A 21,970-nucleotide genomic window follows, 5' to 3' on the forward strand; every position below is an offset into this window, starting at 1 on the left:
CTCCCTCTTTCACGAGCAATATTATGTATATGATTATTTTGTTTTTGTCATATTTAAAAAGAACATTACTGGTGATACATAGATACATGGAAACATATATATATATATATATATATATATATATATATATATATATATATATATATATATATATACAGGAATCTCAGGAAAATCAGATTGGTCAAGTTTTTAAAGTAGAAAAAAAAATAAATGATTAAACCATTCTCCACCTATAGGACTTAAAACTGCTTGACTGTGATGGAAGGGCTGAAGAGGAATCCACGGTAGTTTTGCAGAACCTTCACAGGCTGTGGCTTACATACTATATCTCCTGTCAAAAAGGGTACCACAACCATTGTTATACATTTTAACAATTGAATATGAAGTGCTTAAAATTCAGTCTTCCTCTAAGCCACATCATGCATACATGAGAGACAAGAACGCAGTTGCACTAACAGTTGGTCCTCAGAAGTTGGACAGCGGTGATTTAATAGGGCGACTGTACCCATGGAAGATCACTGTTGATTATTTTTCAGTGTATATCAGGGTATGTTATAGCACAGGTCGTCACCTTTTCTGATGTATTTCAGTTTTTTTTCATTATTCTGAGTAAAAAGCCTTTGTTGCCAGTTGATGTCGATAAGAACTTCGCTCTGCTGTCTGTAAACATTAATACCGCATGTACTGTACCTGATGTAGTCAACACTGAGCTACGTTATAGTTTTGCCCTAGCATGGTTATTTCCCTCTTCCATGTTTGTCAGACACTGAAGAGAGAAACATCACCAGTGCTGTAAACGAACATTGGCGTTAGTGTACTCTTCTCTGAAAACCAGTTTTAGAACTGTTCATGATTGGCTGTTGTTCTTGGACAATGATGTAACTTTTTGACAACTGTCTGGATGTGTTGTTGATGTGATACTATTTGACTTTAGCACTGCATGACTGTTAGCCATTCTGGACGTATGAAATTAAATTCAATGGTTATCAGTGGTCCTCAAAAAAAAAAAAAAAAAAAAAAAAAATGCTTTAAGATATAAGATTCTTTAAAGACTTGGCTACAAATTTTCTCCACAGGTAAATCTGTATAAAGTACAAGGTCATTCGAAATGTGTAATATTATATTTTTCTATGTGGAAAGGATGGAGGGTGAGAGACTGACGAAGAGAGTGTATGTGAGTGAGGTGGAGGGGGGAAGAGGGAGGGGGAGGCCGAGGATGAGGTGGAGGGATGGGGTGGAGAGGTATATGAGAGAGGGGTGTGTGAGTTGGGAGCGGGGCAGTGAAATGGCGGGGGACAGGGCGACGTGGAGGCGATTTGTTTGTGGCCACCCCAAACGGGATTGAGGCGTCTGGCAATGGATAGATAGATAGTAACGATTGCTTTGTACGTCATATCACAAACCCATAGTAAAAGCTGCATGTATGAAATTACCTGTGTCCCTAGTATGAACTACATTGAGTCTGTTCGTATGGATCACTGATTAAATAAAACTCGTAATGCAGTAACACATTTTTTATAATACAGACTGACAAACAAGAGGGTAGAGGCCTCCGCCATTTGCTGGCTCAGGGCCTCTGCAGCGCTAAATGCCGCCCTGGTATGTGATGTACTCTATCAAAGGCAGCCTAGGTACTTGACATCTACGCATTCTCCTGTCCACTGAATTAATTACATCAGCCAGGTAAATAAGCAGATTAACAAGACAGATCTTCTTGCTCCTGAAATCATGTAATTATATATACAGGTATCGTTTCTAACTATGGGTGCAGCATCGCTTTCTAATGTCTCCATCACCCTAACTGCTATGCTTGTCAATGATGCAGGTCTGTAGTTGAATTTGATATTTATGTTGTCTTTCGTAAAAAGAGAATAACATTTGCCTCTGATCAGTGGTTTCCATTTAGAATATGCATCATTTACAAGAACTCTCTGCATTCTGCCTGTCAAAAATTATGTAATCAGCTGAAAAAGCTCCTATTCTAAAGCTTTCTATCTTCAATGGAAGGTTATGTGGAAAATTGTCCAAGGCCTTCATAAAGTCAAAACATATCACATCCATGTGTCCGTCACTCTTAGTAACTGCAGAACTGTAGGTCTGTGTGATATGAAGCCTTGCTGTTCATTACTGATGAATCTGTTTGACCTGCAACGTGATTTATTATTGCCTCGGTTTTCACTCGAAAGTTTGCAAACAATGCTCGTTTCAATAACTGGTTAATGTTACATCACAGTGAGTGTTGACTGATTGAAATGCTCATTGTTGTAAGGGTATACAGAGCACATATACATTTTTTCTTTTTTTATGACACCAGTAAAAAAAATGTACATCAGTTTCTTCCAGTACTGGTAGTTATCTTCCCTTCTTCCAGTAGTGATCTTCCCTATCTTTTTTGGTCCGCTTTCGGTTATTTTTATCTGCATTGTTCAAAACGTTTATTATTACATGGTACATTTTTTTTGTGTGTCGGTATAGAATGATGCACATACCTGTACAATGGTTTCTGTAGCCTATGTTTTGAATTCCTTGGGCCGTGTGTATAGTTCTGTCCTAAGGTTGAGATTGTCTGACTGCGTCATGTTGATTGAATTATTTATAGTTGTAAAAGGTACAGAGTGCTTATACAACAAAAGAAATGTTTTTTTTTTTTTTCCTCACCACACTGTATTAGTGTAACTTAATGAGAGATAATGTACATCTGTATCAACTGAATATTTTTGCAGTACTTGAAGGTTAATTATGGCTGTTTGCCAACGTAGAGAAATCTCGAGCTACGATTATTTCCAGCCTACATGTTTTGTTTCTTTTCGATAATTATGCACAATATGATTGGTCGCTATTGTCTTTAGAAAAAAATAATGGTGTTTAGTTTCTGATGGTCATCTTTTAAAACCTAATGCAGAAAACGAAACTCATAGAAAACGGAGTAATTTAAATAAGGGCCAACACTAGCTCCACCTCAGTGTTCACCGAACGGTGTATGAGGTGAGACGTACGAGAAAATTTTCTCTATTCTTTCGCTTGTAATTTGTTTTATACATTGATTGATCTTATTATTTGTAAAACAAATTACTCTCCATTTCACATTGAATTCATGATGGCATTCTACAGTGTGCCTCTGACTTGGACAAATTTGACGGGGAAACCCAAACTCAGTGTTAACATCAAGATTCAAAATGTGTGCGTACCTTTCATAGTAGACACAGGGGCTGAGGTTAATCTGATCACAGTTAAGGCTATTCACCACTATGGTTTAGTGGACGCCTTTTATCCCTTGGACAAAAAATTTGGCGAAATTCCATGCAAGAAAAATGTGGAAGTACTGTTGGAATCGGTGAGTGGACCAGTGAAAGTTGTTATGGATCTGATGGCAGATGGGCGGGTTGATGCGCCCTATGCAGTTTTAGGAATGAGTTTTTTAAAGTCATGCAGTTGTAGTTTAAACACCTGTGAGTCTTGCCCAGTGTTGACATTCAGGGTGCCGGAGGTGAAACCCGAATTCAGTATCCGTCGGTTTAGAAAAACAGTCAGAATTAATGATAAAGTGTTTCGAGATGTGAAGATCGATACTGGTGCCTACTTCAATTTACTACCAATAGATGAGGCCAGGAGACTTGGCCTGAAGGTGGATGCTGTAGAGCCGCCCATACCGCGGTACTTCCCCTTCAGCCAAGAGTTGTATCAAGTGGTTTCCTGCGTTAGGAATGTTCCTGTCCAAGTTGAGGGCAAGACCCTCAATGTAGACTTTCATTTGTTTCCTGGTGAATATATTTTGTTGGGTGTAAGTGGTATTAAGGATCAGACATTTTCCTTTACCCCGGGTCTTGCTTTCAGAGCCAGGTGTCACTGGATCAGATGGAAATCCAGCTTTTCTGGATCGGGGTGAATCCCAAACTTTTGATGACGACAGATCTTGACGTTTTTCATCCCTTAGTTACTACTTACAGTTTTTAACTCACCTGTGACAACTTCTTGAATTTTACTTGCTATTTGTGGTGTTAGCCTCACTGGTGACACCCTCCTGATGTTGACTATTTTGTATTCACTGACTGCTTGTGGTTTTTAGTGGAAAATGGATTACCTCCATAGGAGGATACACATAACCCGCCACATATTTCCCCCTACTTGCACATTTGACCGCTGTATCTGGCATCATGGTTTTTGCGAGGTCATGTCACTCCATGGCGTATCTGGCACCTTGTTTTTGGAAGGAGTCATGGCTCTACTAATGTTAACGGGCACCATTATTGGGGGGTCATCTCTCCTTGTGTATTTTTCACCCACCCCACTTTTTCTGGGGGGGGAGGGGGGGTTCGCCTGTGTCATCCGTTGTCACTGGAGCAAGTTTGTTAGTGTTTTGTGTTTGTGTGTGACTGCATGAACTCTCGTCAAGAAATGGGATTAAAAGGTTCCAGTTGGAAACATTGTCTGAATCATTAGTTTCACCCCATACTTTTTTTCATGATTTTTTTTTTTTTAATGTAATTTGATTCTTATCTTATCCTGAATTCACCTGGTTAGTGACCCCATATCAGTCAGCCAGGCTATAATAAGGATGAGTTCAAATTTGGAGGGTACCACAAATCCACAGGTATGGCAGTCCATACCTATTTTACATGCTATTTTACAGCTACATCAGAAGCAAAATCAAAGTAAAGGATATAATACAATCCATTACGGACGAGGGAATCCCCTATACACAAGAGAAAGATATTTGTGAAGCACTAAATAAGTATTTCCAATCAGTTTTTACAGAAAAAAAATTTGAGAGGGACTATGTGGAACATGCATGCCCACACATACTACCAGATATACAAATATCAGAAAAAGTAATACAGGAGGAGTTAAGTAAATTAGACAGAGGAAAAGCAAATGGTCCTGATGAAATTTCATGTTGAGTGCTACGAGAATGTGCAAAGAAGTTAAGTAAACCATTTTTCAAGAAATCCTTGAGTCAAGGTAAACTACCTGATATTTGGAAGAAAGCAAATATAGTCCCCTTATTCAAGAAAGGGAATAGACAAAATCCACTCAACTACCGACCAATATCACTGACCAGTGTTGTAAGCAAGGTATTAGAAAAGCTTATAAGAAAAGCTTGGGTATATCATCCAGAAGAACACAATATGATAACAGACAGTTTGGTTTCAGAAAAGGAAAATCATGTGTTACTAATCTGTTGAGCTACTATGGCAGAGTAACAGACACAATACAGGAAAGAGAAGGATGGGTGGACAGTATCTATTTAGATTTCAAGAAAGCATTTGACACAGTACCACACCAAAGACTTTTATGGAAAGTGTACCATCAAGGAGGAATTCGAGGCAAACTGTTTTGTTGGATGCAAGATTTTCTCATAAAAAGAGAAATGAGAACAGTACTAAGGGGAAACTACTCATCATGGAAAGAAGTGACTAGTGGAGTACCACAGGGTTCAGTGCTGGCACAAATCATGTTTTTAGTGTATATAAATGATATAGACACTAACACTGGAAATGAAAGCTATCTAAATATGTTTGCAGATGATGCAAAAATACAAAGGAAAATTACTAACATAGACTCTTGTAAAGAGCTACAAGAAGAATTAAATAAACTTTATGAATGGAGTAATACATGGCAAATGGAATTCAGTGTGGACAAGTGTCATGTAATCAAGTTTAGTAAAAGTGGAAAAAGACCTGATTGGGATTATACGTTAGGAAATAAAACCCTACACACATCAGAAAGAGAGAAGGCCCTAGGTGTGATTATCAGTAACAGACTATCTCCGGCTGACCACATCAGTGGAAGGTACGGAACATGTATACACTGCTTGCAAATATGAGAATATCATTCACATACATAAATGAAGACATGCTAAAAAGGATAACATCATTCATCAGACCAACCCTGGAGTATGCATCAGTAGTCTGGAGTCCTCATCTAAAAAAACACATAGACAAGATTGAAAAAGTTCAAAGGGCCGCTACAAGATGGATACCAAGCTCAAGGGATCTAAGCTACGAAGAAAGACTAAATAAACTGAATCTACCAACACTACAGGAGAGAAGGAAAAGAGGTGACATGATAATGCTATATAAATGCATATCAGAGAAGGCGAAAATAGACATAAATGATTGCTTAACATATGAGGAAGCATCAGCAAGAGGACACTGCAAAAAAACTGCATAAGAAGAGAGGTGATAAAGACGTGAGGAAATTCAGTTTCCCAAACAGAGCAATTGATCAGTGGAATGCACTACCGAATGAAATAGTGTGTGCCAAAACAATTCACAAATTTAAGGATATGTACGATAAATATGGTTGAAGACACGGGACAGTACGAGCTTCAGTCATTCCTGTAAAGATACAGTTAGGTAAGAACAATTAGGTAAGGTAAGAACAGCAAACTAGGCAGTGATGTGGACTGAGTTGTATACCTCAAGCATAACATGACTTTAAATTATACTCACAGATGCTCAGAAGCTACACTGACAAGCGAACTTCTGGAAGAGGATTTCAACCTGTGTCTCCAGCTCATTTAAGTTTTCGATTTACAGGTTGATAGCTGTTTTAGTGGTGAAGTTTGGATTGACATATAATGGAATCTTTATAGTGTTGTTACCCATATGTATCTGTGCCTGTCTCTCCATTGTTTGTTAAGTTTCTTTTTAAAATCATAACCATACAGTATTTGACTGCACTGTGTGGAATGACAGGTCATTCCATTTGCTCACCAATCGACTGCAGAGACATTACTTCCTTATATCGAATTTTGTCATTTCCTTAAAACTAATTCTTAAGATGATTGCACAGTGGTGCCATAGTCATATCTCATCTTGGAAGTATATTGCAGTGAACAAGGAAACCAGAGCTCCATCACCACCACCTCCCTCTTTCACGAGCAATATTGTGTATGTGATTATTATGTTTTTGTCATATTTAAAAAAAATTACTGGTGATACATAGATACATGGAAACATACATACATAGATACACACACACACACACACACACACATATATATATATATATATATATATATACAGGAATCTCAGGAAAATCAGATTGGTCAAGTTTTTAAAGTAGAAAAAAAAAAAATGATTAAACCATTCTCCTCCTATAGGACTTAAAACTGCTTGGCAGTGATGGAAGGGCTGAAGAGGAATCCACGGTAGGTTTGCAGAACCTTCACGGGCTGTGGCTTACATACTATATCTCCCGTCAAAAAAGGTACCACAATCATTGTTATACATTTTAACAATTGAATATGAAGTGCTTAAAATTCAGTCTTCCTCTAAGCCACATCATGCATACATGAGAGACAAGAACGCAGTTGCACTAACAGTTGGTCCTCAGAAGTTGGACAGCGGTGATTTAATAGGGCGACTGTACCCATGGAAGATCACTGTTGATTATTTTTCAGTGTATATCAGGGTATGTTATAGCACAGGTCGTCACCTTTTCTGATGTATTTCAGTTTTTTTTCATTATTCTGAGTAAAAAGCCTTTGTTGCCAGTTGATGTCGATAAGAACTTCGCTCTGCTGTCTGTAAACATTAATACCGCATGTACTGTACCTGATGTAGTCAACACTGAGCTACGTTATAGTTTTGCCCTAGCATGGTTATTTCCCTCTTCCATGTTTGTCAGACACTGAAGAGAGAAACATCACCCGTGCTGTAAACGAACATTGGCGTTAGTGTACTCTTCTCTGAAAACCAATTTTAGAGCTGTTCATGATTGGCTGTTGTTCTTGGACAATGATGTAACTTTTTGACAACTGTCTGGATGTGTTGTTGATGTGTTACTATTTGACTTTAGCACTGGATGACTGTTAGCCATTCTGGACGTATGAAATTAAATTAATTGAGTATTAGTGGTCCTTAAAAAAAAAAAAAAAAAAAATCTTTAAGATATAAGATTCTTCAAAGACTTGGCCACAAATTTTCTCCACAGGTAAATCTGTATAAAGTACAAGGTCATTCGAAATGTGTAATATATTTTTCTATTTGGAAAGGATGGAGGGTGAGAGACTGATTGCCTTGTACGTCCTATCACAAACCCTTAGTAAAAGCTGCATGCATGAAATTACCTGTGTCCCTAGTATGAACTACATTGAGTCTGTTCGTATGGATCACTGATTAAATAAAACTCGTAATGCATTAACACGTTTTTTGTTGGCTGAAATATATAATGAAGATAAAACATTAATTGAAATTGGGGAAGAAAGAGTAGAAATGGAAGTGTCAAGTGGGATACGTCAGGGTTGTACAGTGTCTACGACATAATTCAAACTAATAACATTTGAAATAATTAAAATGTTAGAGAAAGTGGACAAAGGGTTTCAGGATGAATACTTTAAGATATCATCTCTTTTCTTTGGGGATGATGGAATGGTGTTGGCCAGTAGTCAAGAGGAGGCAGAAGAGGTGATAGATGAAGCGATTAGAGTGAGTAGAAAATACGGATTGGAAATGAATAAGACAAAGTGTCAAATATTAATTTATAATTTGAGAGAAAAACCAGACAATATTAGAGGTATAAAAGTTGGAGACAAAATTAAATATCTGGGCCTAATGATAAATGATAATAAGAATTGTTTTAAAGAACAAAAGAAAGTACTGTTGAACAAGGCACTAAAATTAGCAAATATGACATAACCTGTGATAAAACAAAGCTGCTCAAGATTATTAATAGCGAAAACTTTCTGGAAAAGTATAGCATTACCATCGACATTATACGGAGTCAGTGTGATGGATATGACTAAACAAGAAATAGACCAACTACAAAGAGTGGAAAATAGTGTTTATAGAATGATTTTGGGAGCATCCAGCTACACTCAAACAGCAGCTCTGAGGGGAGAGATTTATGCAGCATCCATGAAGGCTAGAATACTAGAGGGACAATGGAAATTTTTAAGTTACAGCATGAAAGAAGAAGGAAATGATTTGTTAAGAAGGATAGTAGAGGTCACAAGAGAGGAAAAGAAAAATAGATGGATGAAGGAGCTGGACAAAGAGTTAAAGAAAATAGAAGTGCAGGATGGAGCAATGAAAAATAGTACGGACGAAGAAATAAGAAGAAAAGTGAAGGAATGGGACAGGACAGAATGGAAAAAGATTATGAATGAGAAAGAAAGCTTAAGTATTTATAGAGAATGGAGAACAGAATTAGGAAACCAAGAAAGTGCATATGACAATAGACAGAGCTCTGTTTTATTATTTAAATGCAGAACTAACAACTTAAATTTAAATGATAGGAAAAGGTTTAGAGGAGAGGAGACAGAATGTGACCTATGTGACAGTATAAAAGAAGATTTGACTCATTTTGTGGTGCCCAGCATACAATGAGGAAAGGAGAAAGTGTATTAGATTACAGCAGCCTTACGAAGAAAGTGTGAAAAATGTTATTGGAAAGTTCTTATTTGAAAATGAAAATATAGATGAAACAGGAAATTATTTATTCTTTTTGGAAGATAAGGAAAAAGACAATGGGACGTAAACAAGATTAAAGAAAAGTATAACCAGACAGCGACAATAGCATCAGGGAGTGCCGTTAAAAAGCCTATACTCCCGAACATTACCTGAAACCTGAAACAAACAAGAGGGTAGAGGCCTCCGCCATTTGCTGGCTCAGGGCCTCTGCAGCGCTAAATGCCGCCCTGGTATGTGATGTACTCTATCAAAGGCAGCCTAGGTACTTGACATCTACGCATTCTCCTGTCCACTGAATTAATTACATCAGCCAGGTAAATAAGCAGATTAACAAGACAGATCTTCTTGCTCCTGAAATCATGTAATTATATATACAGGTATCGTTTCTAACTATGGGTGCAGCATCGCTTTCTAATGTCTCCATCACCCTAACTGCTATGCTTGTCAATGATGCAGGTCTGTAGTTGAATTTGATATTTATGTTGTCTTTCGTAAAAAGAGAATAACATTTGCCTCTGATCAGTGGTTTCCATTTAGAATATGCATCATTTACAAGAACTCTCTGCATTCTGCCTGTGAAAAATTATGTAATCAGCTGAAAAAGCTCCTATTCTAAAGCTTTCTATCTTCAATGGAAGGTTATGTGGAAAATTGTCCAAGGCCTTCATAAAGTCAAAACATATCACATCCATGTGTCCGTCACTCTTAGTAACTGCAGAACTGTAGGTCTGTGTGATATGAAGCCTTGCTGTTCATTACTGATGAATCTGACCTGCAACATGATTTATTATTCCCACATTTTTCACACAAAAGTTTGCAAACAATGCTCGTTGCAATGACTGGTTATTGTTACATCACAGTGAGTGTTGACTGATTGAAATGCTCATTGTTGTAAGGGTATACAGAGCACATATACATTTTTTCTTTTTTTATGACACCAATATAGTAAAAAAAAAAAAAAGGTACATCACTTTCTTCCAGTACTGGTAGTGATCTTCACTTCTTCCAGTAGTGATCTTCCCTATCTTTTTTGGTCCGCTTTCGGTCATTTTTATCTGCATTGTTCAAAACGTTTATTATTACCTGCTACATTTTTTTGTGTCGGCATAAAATGATGCACATACCTGTACAATGGTTTCTGCAGCCAGTGTTTTGAATTCCTTGGGCCGTGTGTATAGTTCTGTCCTAAGGTTGAGTTTGTCTGACTCCGTCTTGTTGATTGAATTATTTATAGTTGTAAAAGGTACAGAGTGCTTATACAGTACAACAAAAGATTTTTTTTTTTTTTTCACCACACTTTATTTTTTATTATAACTTAATGAGAGATAATGTACAGTGAGCAACAATAGTCGTGTCGCAGTTTTGTCCGAAGATTAAATGTAACTCGTGAAACATTATGCACCTTCCGTATGACAGACGGCGGAATGCACCAGATGTTTAGCCCGTCGGCTTATGTTTTCATCAAATTTCACGACACTACTATTGGGGCTCACTGTACACCTGTATCAACTGAATATTTATGCAGTACTTCAAGGTTAATCATGGCTGATTGCCACCCTAAAGAAATCTCGAGTTACGATTGTCATTTTCAGCCTACATGTTTTGTTTCTTTTCGAAAATTATGCACAGTGTGATTGGTCGCTATTGACTTTAGAAAAGAATAATGGTGTTTATTTTCTTATGGCCATCTTTTAAAACCTAATGCAGAAAACGAAAGTCATAGAAAACGGAATAATTTAAATAATGGCCAACACGTCACTAGCTCAGGGTTGCCAGGTGTGCGCGAAAAGCGCACAATTGGGCTCCTTTTGAAAAGAATTTGCGCGCTTTTTTGAAGGGTTGCGCGTTGCGCTTTTTTGGGCGCCTTTTAATGTGATTGGGCGCTTTCATAAGTATGTAGGATATGAAGTTCAGGATATGAGTTAGAAGACAGCAAATAGCGTTGGCTCACACCCTTGGACGCATTGGGAGGTTTTAGCCCCTTGGGTCTTGACCCCTGAATCACACTAAGGTCAGAATATTAGGTGCAGCTGTTAATTACTAGCCTCATTGTGTGTGTGTGTGTAGACATGGCATATGTTGCAATGATTTTGTACCTAATGAGACTATGTTGAAGCTGTTTTGTCAAGATATGTATGCAGCTGGGAACAGCGAAAGTGTCGTAGACATTTAGTATACGAAGTACAGCATAGATATACAGGGTTATACACCTTCTGAATATAGACTAAGTTTGTAAATTACTTTGTACTGTACCATAAATCTATTTTCCCATAGATAAACATGTAAATAATTGCAAAAGGGTTATACACCTTCTGAATATAGACTAAGTTTGTAAATTACTTTGTACTGTACCATAAATCTATTTTCCCATAGATAAACATGTAAATAATTGCACCCATTTATTTCTAAGTTATAGTTTCCTATGCATGGAAAGTGAACAAATAAAGGTAAGCTGTAGTGATGAATTGCACTTCTGTAATATAGTTCTGTCAATTATAAAGTCATATAGAAAGGAAAAAACAATTTGCGTCATCAAATTATGGCTCATAGCTGGATCAAGGCTTTAGTAACGCGTTGGGCGCTTTTTGGGCGCGTTTTCGGGAGAGATTGGGCGCCAACATCAGCCACCCACCTGGCAACCCTGCACTAGCTCCACCTCAGTCTTCACCGAACACTCTGTGAGGTAAGACGTACGAGAAATTTTTCTCTATTCTTTTGCTTGTAATTTGTTTTATACAGTACCCTCGCGTCCAACACGGTAATATTGTCATGCACAGGTCCCATGTTGGACAAACAACAGAGCTTATGGGGAAAAATGAATTATATCAGCAGCCCTAGGAAAAGTCACCCTAAATACCTACCATATACCTTTACATATATTGGTACTACTGTAATTATAATAAATGGTGCTGTACTATTAATGATAACTATAGTGGCCGCAGCGAGAAATGAACGCCAGGGTGTGGTCAGGGGCTTGACCGGGATTCCCCCAGTCTTGCCACGTCTCCACGTGTTACCAGCCCGCTCTCCATCCTCGCCCCTTACTCGCACTCTCTCTCTCTCTCTCTCTCTCTCTCTCTCTCTGAAAAATAGTGTACTTCCGAATTTTTTTTCTCTCTCTGAAAAGTAGGTAGGTAGGAAGGTAGGTAGGTAAGTTGGTAGGTAGGGAAGTAGGTAGGTAGGGAAGTAGGTAGGTAGGTAGATAGATAGATAGATAGAGGTAGCAACACACACACACACACTTCCGTATTTTTTTTTTCTCTCTATCTCTCTGATAAGTAGTGTATTTCCGAAATTATTTTGGCTTTTTTTTCCACATCACCATTGAGGTAAAAGTCTAGGCGTGTTTTTTTTTATAGAGGTTTCCCCATGAGGCATAATCCTCTCTCTGATATTTAGTCCGAAAATTCATTGGAGCTTTCTGAAATGTGTATGATGAATGAATCCACATACATTTCAATTGCTCTGTCTTGCTTCGTGTCGTGTTCCTGAAGTTCTTCGGCATGTCTGACTGCTTGTTTCCAGTTTTCTGGAGTGACGGCACTTATGGCTTCTGTAACCAGAGGTTTGAGGTCAACCATTTTAAAGCTGTTCCTTTTCGCTATGTAGCACTTCACTTGAGCCCAGATCAGCTCTATGGGATTATATTGGCTGTGGTACGGTGGTAATCTCACGACGCGATGGCCTGCTTCTATAGCAATTGTATCTGTCACATATCTTTTCGTGTTCGTACGGTAAGTCTTTGTCAGCTCATATAACTCAGCTTTTGACAAAGCATCACTGACTGCAACTCCCTTTTGCATCAGCCAGTTCTTGATGTCGGCTTTTCTCCATGAAGATGTAGGCAATTTCTCCACTTGTCTGCTATGGTACCGGTACGATGCATTATCCATCACAATGACTGAGTTTGGTGGAATGTTGGGTAGCAGCTGCATACGGAACCATTCTTCAAAAACTGTAGCATTCATCTGATGGGGGTAATCACCATCATTTTTTGCTTGAAGCACCAGCTCACCATTATTGATGAAACCGTCTGCTGTTCCAGCATGGAGAATAATCAGTCATGCTCCTTTTCCTGTGGGCGGCTTAACTCCTGTTGCTCCTTGAGATGAAGTATCAGTCCAGCACTTTCCAACTGTGTAGTTTTGGTTCACCCAAGTTTCATCAAAGTAAACAAAGGTGTGGCCGGACTGTTTAAGCTGCCGCATTTCTCCTAAAAATCTTGACCTAGCTGCAGCGACATCAGTTCTTTCCATCAGGAATCTTCGGCCATCAACCTTTGCAAATCTGAATCCTGTTTTGAGCAGGACCTTGCGAAGGGAAGTTTCGCTACCACAGTAGCCGATTTTTTCACTGAGCTCTTTTATTTTGTACACAGTTGGAATTTCTTTCCTCTCATAAAACCCCAAGACAGTTCTTCTCAATACACACTTGTCAAAGTCATCAAAACCTGTAACAGGTTCAGCACGAATCTTCTTCTTTGGTGAGGTGAACTTGGGTTTCTGTGGTGCAGCTTGAGATGAAGAACAAATTCTTCTGACTGTTGATTCGCTTGTCTTGGTGGCCATAGCTGTGCGTGCAACTGCTTTTGAGAGTGGCATTAAAGGTGCTCCATTTTCCTTTTCTTCTAAGAAGAACCTGCTTACGTTGTAGATAACAGCCTTAGCTTGGCTGTGAAGGTGGCCATATGGCGAGCTTGAAACAGGAGAACGATCCATAGCGAGACTGTACTTGTCTGAGGGCAGGTCAGTTCTGGCGAGTGTATAATTATAGGTCAGGTGGAGGTATCGGCATTGCCGCACTCCCCCGCTCATATGCCACATTTAGGAGGGGGGGGGGGAAACCTTTATACAGAAAACTCTCCTTGATTTTTACCTCAGTGGTGGTGTGGAACAAAAGTCATAATAATTTCATAATTAGTTTCGGAAATACACCAGTTTATATAGAAACCGAGAGAGAAAGAGAAAACCAGAGACACAGGGTAAGGATCATGGAGCAGGGCTGCAGCGGTGGCTGATGGTCGGTGACATGTGGATATGGCTACAGTGGGGGAATCCCCGGTCATCCCGCCTGCCCCACCACAGCGTTCATTTCTCGCTGTGGCTACTATAACCTTTTAGGATAGTGTTGGTGGGCTTGCTGGGAATTGAAGGTGGTATCCAAGGCTGTAGTTAGTCCTACTGGGTGCCCGGACAAGGCCGTCTATAAGGGAGGCCAGAACGCTGCCCCAGTGACGTCACGGAGTTGGTGACAGCTGAGCGCTCTTGCTCTCCCTCTCACCCACTCACTCACTGGAGCCTTATCCCGCTCTTCTTCATAATGTCCACTGGTTAGTTTTTTATTCATGTTACTATTTGAGGATGTGTTTCATAAACATTGCTCACAGCATTATTAGATAGATATTAACAAACAGTCCTGCGTTTAATATTTGGTATTATTTGCTTCTTCTATATATTGAGGTAAAAATAAAACAAGTTATTTTTCTTTCAATTACAGTATAATGACAGTTTCTTATACAAAGTTGCTATTCCCTCTCACAACACAGAATCTACAATATTTGCTTATACCATCTCTATATCCTACCTATTTGTTTGTTACTTTGCTAGCGTATCCAGTTTTCGTTTCTTCCCTGAATTTTCCTTGTTTGTTCATCTGTAACACTTAGCTTTAATGCAGTTTGCAGTGCTGATTTCTCCAACCTAATCCTCTTTGAATCAGGTGATTCCCTGACATTGGTTGTAGAGAATAAATATGAAGGGCAGTTAGGCAGCAGAGAAGGAATGGCACCATTCCGTAACTTCCGTATGGACAATCTTGCTGTTAGTCTTCTCCCGGAAGTTTCATCGAAGACAGAAGTTTCATCTACGAAATTGGCAGGTGCGAAGTGTAACTCACAAACCTAAAACAAAATATATATTTCTAGTGTAAGTGTCTGCATGTATCGTTGAGAGTTTGGTTGTTTGTCTGTCTGTTAGTCCTAGATATTTCAACTGGAAATGATTGATGAAATTTTAAGCTAACGAGTGAGAAAAAACAAGGATGATTTATAAGCTCGCGAATTTGTGCCACCTAGAAGATGCTAAAAGTGCCTCCATCATGCAACACCTGCCTCCTGCAATACTCATCATCTATAGTTAATTATGTTTCTATCGCTTTTGTTCTTACTCTTTCGCTGCCTTTTCTGTTATATACTCTCCCACATGACATAATTACACAGTATGGAAGATCACTTGGATGGTTCAAGCGACCTTTTGCATTCAGTGAAGAAATTATGATAAATAATTCTACCAGTCTGCCTCACCACTGCCATGTTTGTGCCCGCGCAACCATTCATCATCTAGGCTGAAAAATATTATTATATCCCTACTTAATACATCTACCAACGCATTGTGCTTGTAATTGCTAAACTGCTGCTAAACTCTAACAATAGTATAATGTTGTACTTACCCTGCTGCTGTGAGTTGGGGTGAAATTCTCTCATTTGATGGCGCGAATCCATTTGTAGCGGAGAGTTTCGTCCTTGAGAAAGGAATACACACTAACTTTTGGGCCAGTTCTATAGTTCCCATTGCAATTTGGCACACAACAACAGTGTGGCATTATCACACAAAGTAGTAAGAAGTGGCCAACACAATGCGTGAGGAATATACAGATGATTGCGGGAATAAACAATGCTGAGCAAATTGGCGTGACCTCCCACTAGCGCATGTCAATCACCACTGACCCCTGGCGTGGTGCAGGTAGCTGGATCCACCGATGTCACGTGTCAGCGCGTCTGTGACTCATCTTCTAGGCCTGAGAAACTATAGACGGCCTTGGCCTGGAGGATGGCTGCTGGCGTCACTAGCGGGTAATAGCTGCTGCTCCTCCTCAACCTCCCTCATAAATCCTGCGAAATCACACTTAGAATCACTATCTTCATCCACATCCATGGAAGGTCCTGCTTCTGCCTGTCCTAGCACTCCGTAAGCCTTCACTGCTGCCAAGATCTTGTTTTGGTTTTTTATTATGGTCCTCACGCTGGCTGAATTCATTCACGTTGTAGGCCTTGGCGATGTCCACTTTCCTCTCCGTTTTCTTCTTCCTCTCGATGATTTCTAGCTTGGTGGCCTGAGGGAGGTGCCTCCGCTTCTGGAGGTTCTCAGAAGGCTTCCTAGGCATCGTGAGCAGGATAAAATGCAGTAGCAAGGGCAGAAAATGCAGCGAGAAAAAAGCACCTTCCAATGCCAATTATACAACTGAGTGGCACTGCGGCGGGAGAAATTTAAACAAAACATCACGTGAGAGCAGAAGCATTTTTGATTGGGTGACATCATGATCACGTCACGATAGCGGGGGGGGGGGGAGGCAACTTGATCAGAAGTTTTGATTGGCTGTCAGCATCACAGGAACGTCCAGTATGACCGTGTTGGACCAGGGGTGATCGTGCTAGACGTGAACTCTGCAGATTTCGCCCACTTCTCGTAGCTCCGTGCGTGTTATGCTAATGCATCCACGTTACAGTAATTAAATTGTATTAAATCGTACTAATTTTTTGCTCCGTGCTGGACGTGAATCATGCTGGACAAACGCGTGTTGGACGCGAGGGTGCTGTACATTGATTGATATTATTTGTAAAACAAATTACTAAATTACTCAACATTTCACATTGAATTCATGATGCCATACTACAGTGTGCCTCTGACTTGGACAAATTTGATGGGGAAACCCAAACTCAGTGTTAACATCAAGATTCAAAATGTGTGCGTACCTTTCATAGTAGACACAGGGACTGAGGTTAATCTGATCACAGTTAAGGCTATTCACCACTATGGTTTAGTGGACGCCTTTTATCCCTTGGACCAAAAATTTGGCGAAATTCCATGCAAGAAAAGTGTGGAAGTACTGTTGGAATCGGTGAGTGGACCAGTGAAAGTTGTTATGGATCTGATGGCAGATGGGCAGGTTAATGCGCCGTATGCAGTTTTAGGAATGAGTTTTTTAACCCTTACACCGCGGGCTTGTTTTGCTTTTTCTTGCGGCTCCCTCTTGCATATTCGTGCTTTGATAGACTCTCTAAAAATATTTGCCAAAAATCAGTTATTAGTCCTAGAATATTAAATCGCATATGCGTATGGCACATACCTTCAGCTTTCTCTTGGGGTGTTTGTTGAGCCTTCGTCGAGTACCATAGGACTTGTGGAGACCTCTGAAGTTGGGTAACAAATTCTCCACTTTACACTTCCCAGCAACCCGTAATATGATTACCACAGTCTGATATTATCACTAGAAACACTGTTCTATGATTCTCAAATAGTTTGGAATCCATACTCCAAAAAAAAAACATTGTTTAAGCAATGAAAATTACGAGGGCGTGTGACCTTCCCACTTGCACTAGTTCGCCGCTTGTGTTCTGTCATTTATTATTCATAAAAACACTCACAGTTTATATTTCTATTACTATATAACACTTTAATATATCTACAGTCTTTATCCATAAGTTTCCTTCAGTAATAGAAGTTTATTGTCACTGTAGGGATTCAATTTCTTTCAGTAAAATACGTAGTATTCACTTTCTCGTCCTGTATACTAGCATTGAGAGTGAATGTCACTTTCACCTTCATTCTCATAACTCATAGTATTCATACATGCTAGAGTGAAACTTTCACTTTCATTACTCCTAGGGTATATACTCGTATTCTTATAATACTACTCATTTACATTTCTATTTACGTTCTCCGTTTTATTTACGTTATTTACATTTCTATTTTATTTACACTGTGTTATGCTGTGTCACTTGAAGTAACTTATAAAACTATTTTCCACTGTTCACTTATATGTACATTCATTGCTTTCACTTGCTGTTTACACATTATTTACAATTCCACTTGCACTGTTTTACTCAATAGAAAGATCGTAGTCACTCTTTTATCAAATGTCAGCCCTTTACCTCTTTCCACACGAGGTTTAGTAGGGGGTAAAGGTTACAGGGCCCTTTGCATGGGGCTGAAAAACAGGCGAAGTTAGCAGGAGCAAATAGACGTACCTTCACTTTGAAAGACGACAGTGAACTGATAGTGGTGGCCTCCTGCTGCCTGGCTTGGGTGAGTGCAATACTACCAACTTTAGCCTTATGAGACCTGCTAATATGTAGCAATGAAATGATTGGCAGGAAACCAAGACAATATATAATAAATTAGGTAGTTCCAGGTGAATGTAAATATCACTTAGGCTTCTCCCTTCCCTCCTTGTATGTATATTTATTACGAAAATAGATTATACGGCATCTTTCAAGGGGAAATAAACAACGAAAATTAGCGAACCAGTACAGAAGAGGTTTTGTCAGGTGATAATTAGCCAATTCCAGGTGTATGGCACTATCACTTACCTTATTTCTTTTTTGTATATATTATTTGGTATAAGAATAGGGCATATGGCTTATTTCAATGGATGAAATCAGTGGAAAATTCCAGGGAAGATTTACTTAGCGTAGAATACAGTGTGGTGGCCTGCAATAATTAGGTAGTTCCAGGTGAATGTAAATATCACTTAGGCTTCTCCCTTCCTTTCTTATGTATATTTTTATTACGAAAATAGGTTATACGGCATATTTCGAGGGGAAATAAATAGCGAAAATTAGCGAAAGTGCATGTGAGGTGTTGTCAGGTGATAATTAGCCAGTTCTAGGTGTATGGCACTCTCACTTACCTTATTTCATTCTTGTATATATTATTTGGTATAAGAATAGGGCATAGGGCTTATTTCAATGGATGAAATCAGTGAAAAATTCCAGGGAAGATTTACTTAACGTAGCACGGCCGGGCAGGCGAGAGGATAGGGTAATGGATGGGAGGTAGGGAGGGGAGGCAAGAACGGGGAGAAATGGCTAAATTGTCAACAATGGATGGGAGTACAGATGAGATTAGGAGTGCTGACTAGTGTTGGACATAGGCAGTACTGATAGATGATATAAGCCACCACTTGAAAGCCCCGGCAAATTCAAAATAACACAGAATCACAAAAGTGACGCCCCGTGGTATGATCCCTTGGTCCCAAGCGTCACGAAAGTGACGCCCCGCGGTTAAGGGGTTAAAGTCGTGCAGTTGTAGTTTAACCCACCCTGTCCCGGAGACGTGAATTCATGTCCTCACATGATGTGCACTCATATCCCAGAGACGTAAATTAACGTGGTAACATTGCAAGGACATTGCAAGGTCCCTAATTTGCACAGTTTTCAATTTTCGCGAGTGATTTTTGGCACGTATACACGGGACACCTTCCTCTACAAGTTGCCGGGCAGGGACAATGCCTTACCCAGCATGACTTCCTCCCTTCCCCCTGTTGACCTTTTCTCAGCAATTCACCTGTTATCAGTGACCTGGCCAGTAAAGCCATGTCATGCCACGGTACGAAATTCAGGACTAGAGTGATTCCCCAATCGATGACAATGTGGAGGACAAACATTACAGGTAGAAACAGTCAGAAATTATGATCAGATAATGTGGCAAAAAAAGGTCAGGAATGGTGATGAGTTAGTGAGTGAAGCAATGCTTATAATGCCCATAATACCGTTTGAAAACCAATATACTGTACTCTCATACTACATATAAGTTCGTACCAAATAAATAAATAAATACCGTTTATGAGTGGTGTAGAATAGTTATCCTCCCATAGAACTCGTTTTCTTTGCAGCCAGCCTGATGGAGAACCCTGTAAGGTAAGGAGGTACTTCTACCTGGATTGAGTATTTTAAACCTCAGGTGAGCGATTTCTCTATGAATTTTCAATGTTTCTCGCCAAAAGCGGATGTTTGAGCCAAAAAAAATAAAAGGTCCAAAAATGTCAGGACTGGGGTGTACCACTGCCCAGAAAACGTCGGGTTGGGGTGGGTTAAACACGTGAGAGTCTTGCCCAGTGTTGACATTTAGAGTGCTGGAGGTGAAACCTGAATTCAGTATCCGTCGGTTTAGAAAAACAGCCAGAATTAATGATAAAGTGTTTCGAGCTGAGGAGATTGATACTGGTGCCTACTTCAATTTACTACCAATATATGAGGCCAGGAGACTTGGCCTGAAGGTGGATGTTGTAGAGCTGCCCATACCGCGGTACTTCTCCTTCAGCCAAGAGTTGTATCAAGTGGTTTCCTGCGTTAGGAATGTTCTTGTCCAAGTTGAGGGCAAGACCCTTAATGTAGACATTCATTTGTTTCCTGGTGAATATATTTTGTTGGGTGTAAGTGGTATTAAGGATGAGACATTTTCTTTTACCCCGGGTCTTGCTTTCAGAGCCAGGTGTCACTGGATCAGATGGAAATCCAGCTTTTCTGGATCGGGGTGAATCCCAAACTTTTGATGACGACAGATCTTGACATTTTTCTTCCCTTAGTTACTACTTACAGTTTTTAACTCACTTGTGACAACTTCTTGAATTTTGCTTACAATTTGTGGTGTTAGCCTCACTGGTGACACCTTCCTGATGACTATTTTGTATTCGCTGACTACTTGTGGTTTTTAGTGGAAAATGGATCACCTTCATTGGAGGATACGCTAAACCTGCCACATATTTCCCCCTACTTGCACATTTGACTGCTGTATCTGGCATCATGGTTTTTGTGAGGTCATGTCTCTCCATGGCGTATCTGGCACCTTTTTTTTTTTTGAAAGGAGTCATGGCTCTCCTAATGTGTCACGGGCACCATTTTTGGGGGTCATCTCTCCTTGTATATTTTTCACACACCCCACTTTTTCTTGGGGGGGTGGGGGGTTCGCCTGTGTCCTCCGTTGTCATGGGAGCATATTTGTTTTCTGTTTGTGTGTGACTCCATAAACTCTCGTCAAGAAATGGGATTAAAAGGTTCCAGTTGGAAACATTATCTGAATCATTAGTTTTACCCCATATTTTTTTTCATGAATCATTTTTTTTTTTTTTTTTTTTCTGATTTGATTCTTATGTTCTCCTCATCCTAAATTCACCTGGTTAATGACCCCATATCAGTCCTCCAGGCTATAATAAGGATGGGTTCAAAAGTGAAAGGTACCACAAATCCACAGGTATGGCAGTTCCCAGCAAACTAGGCTGTGTTGTGGACTGAGTTGTATACCCCAAGCACAACATGACAATAAATTATACTCACAGATGCTCAGAAGCTACTGACAGGCAAACTACTGGAAGAGGATTTTAACCTGTGTCTCCAGGTCATTTAAGTTTTTGATTTACAGGTTGATAGCTGTTTTCGTGGTGAAGTTTAGATTGACGTATTTAATGGAATCTTTATACTATAGTTACCCGTATGTATCCGTGCCTGTCTTTCCACTGTTTGTTAAGTTTCTTTTTAAAATCATAACCATACAGTATCTGACTGCACTGTGTATGATGACAGGTCATTCCATATGCTCACTAGTTTGACTGCAGAGACATTACTTCTTTATATAGAATTTCGTCATTTCCTTAAAACTAATAATTCCTAAGATGATTGCACAGTGGTGTCATGGTCGTATCTCATCTTCGAAGTATATTGCAGTGAACAAGGAAACCAGAGCTCCATCACCACCACCTCCCTCTTTTCACGTGCAGTA

General features: G+C 39.5%; 1 protein-coding gene across 1 annotated transcript; it reads right to left on the reverse strand.

Annotated features, from left to right (window-relative positions):
- Positions 1–12,811: 12,811 nt before the first annotated feature.
- LOC145415019 (uncharacterized) lies at positions 12,812–13,384 on the reverse strand. The gene has a single exon (XM_080284439.1). It carries the CDS (start codon positions 13,382–13,384, stop codon positions 12,812–12,814), a length of 573 nt encoding a protein of 190 aa, XP_080140565.1.
- Between the last annotated feature and the right edge of the window lie 8,586 nt (positions 13,385–21,970).

This window comes from Coenobita brevimanus, chromosome 13, assembly GCF_032717465.1.
Source record: "Coenobita brevimanus isolate Jiangsu-jjx chromosome 13, ASM3271746v2, whole genome shotgun sequence".
Taxonomy (NCBI): Eukaryota; Metazoa; Arthropoda; class Malacostraca; order Decapoda; family Coenobitidae; genus Coenobita; species Coenobita brevimanus.

Bases quoted from the DNA above. Each gene is read 5' to 3' on its own strand.
- LOC145415019 (XM_080284439.1), bottom strand. From the start codon at position 13,384: ATGAATGCTACAGTTTTTGAAGAATGGTTCCGTATGCAGCTGCTACCC.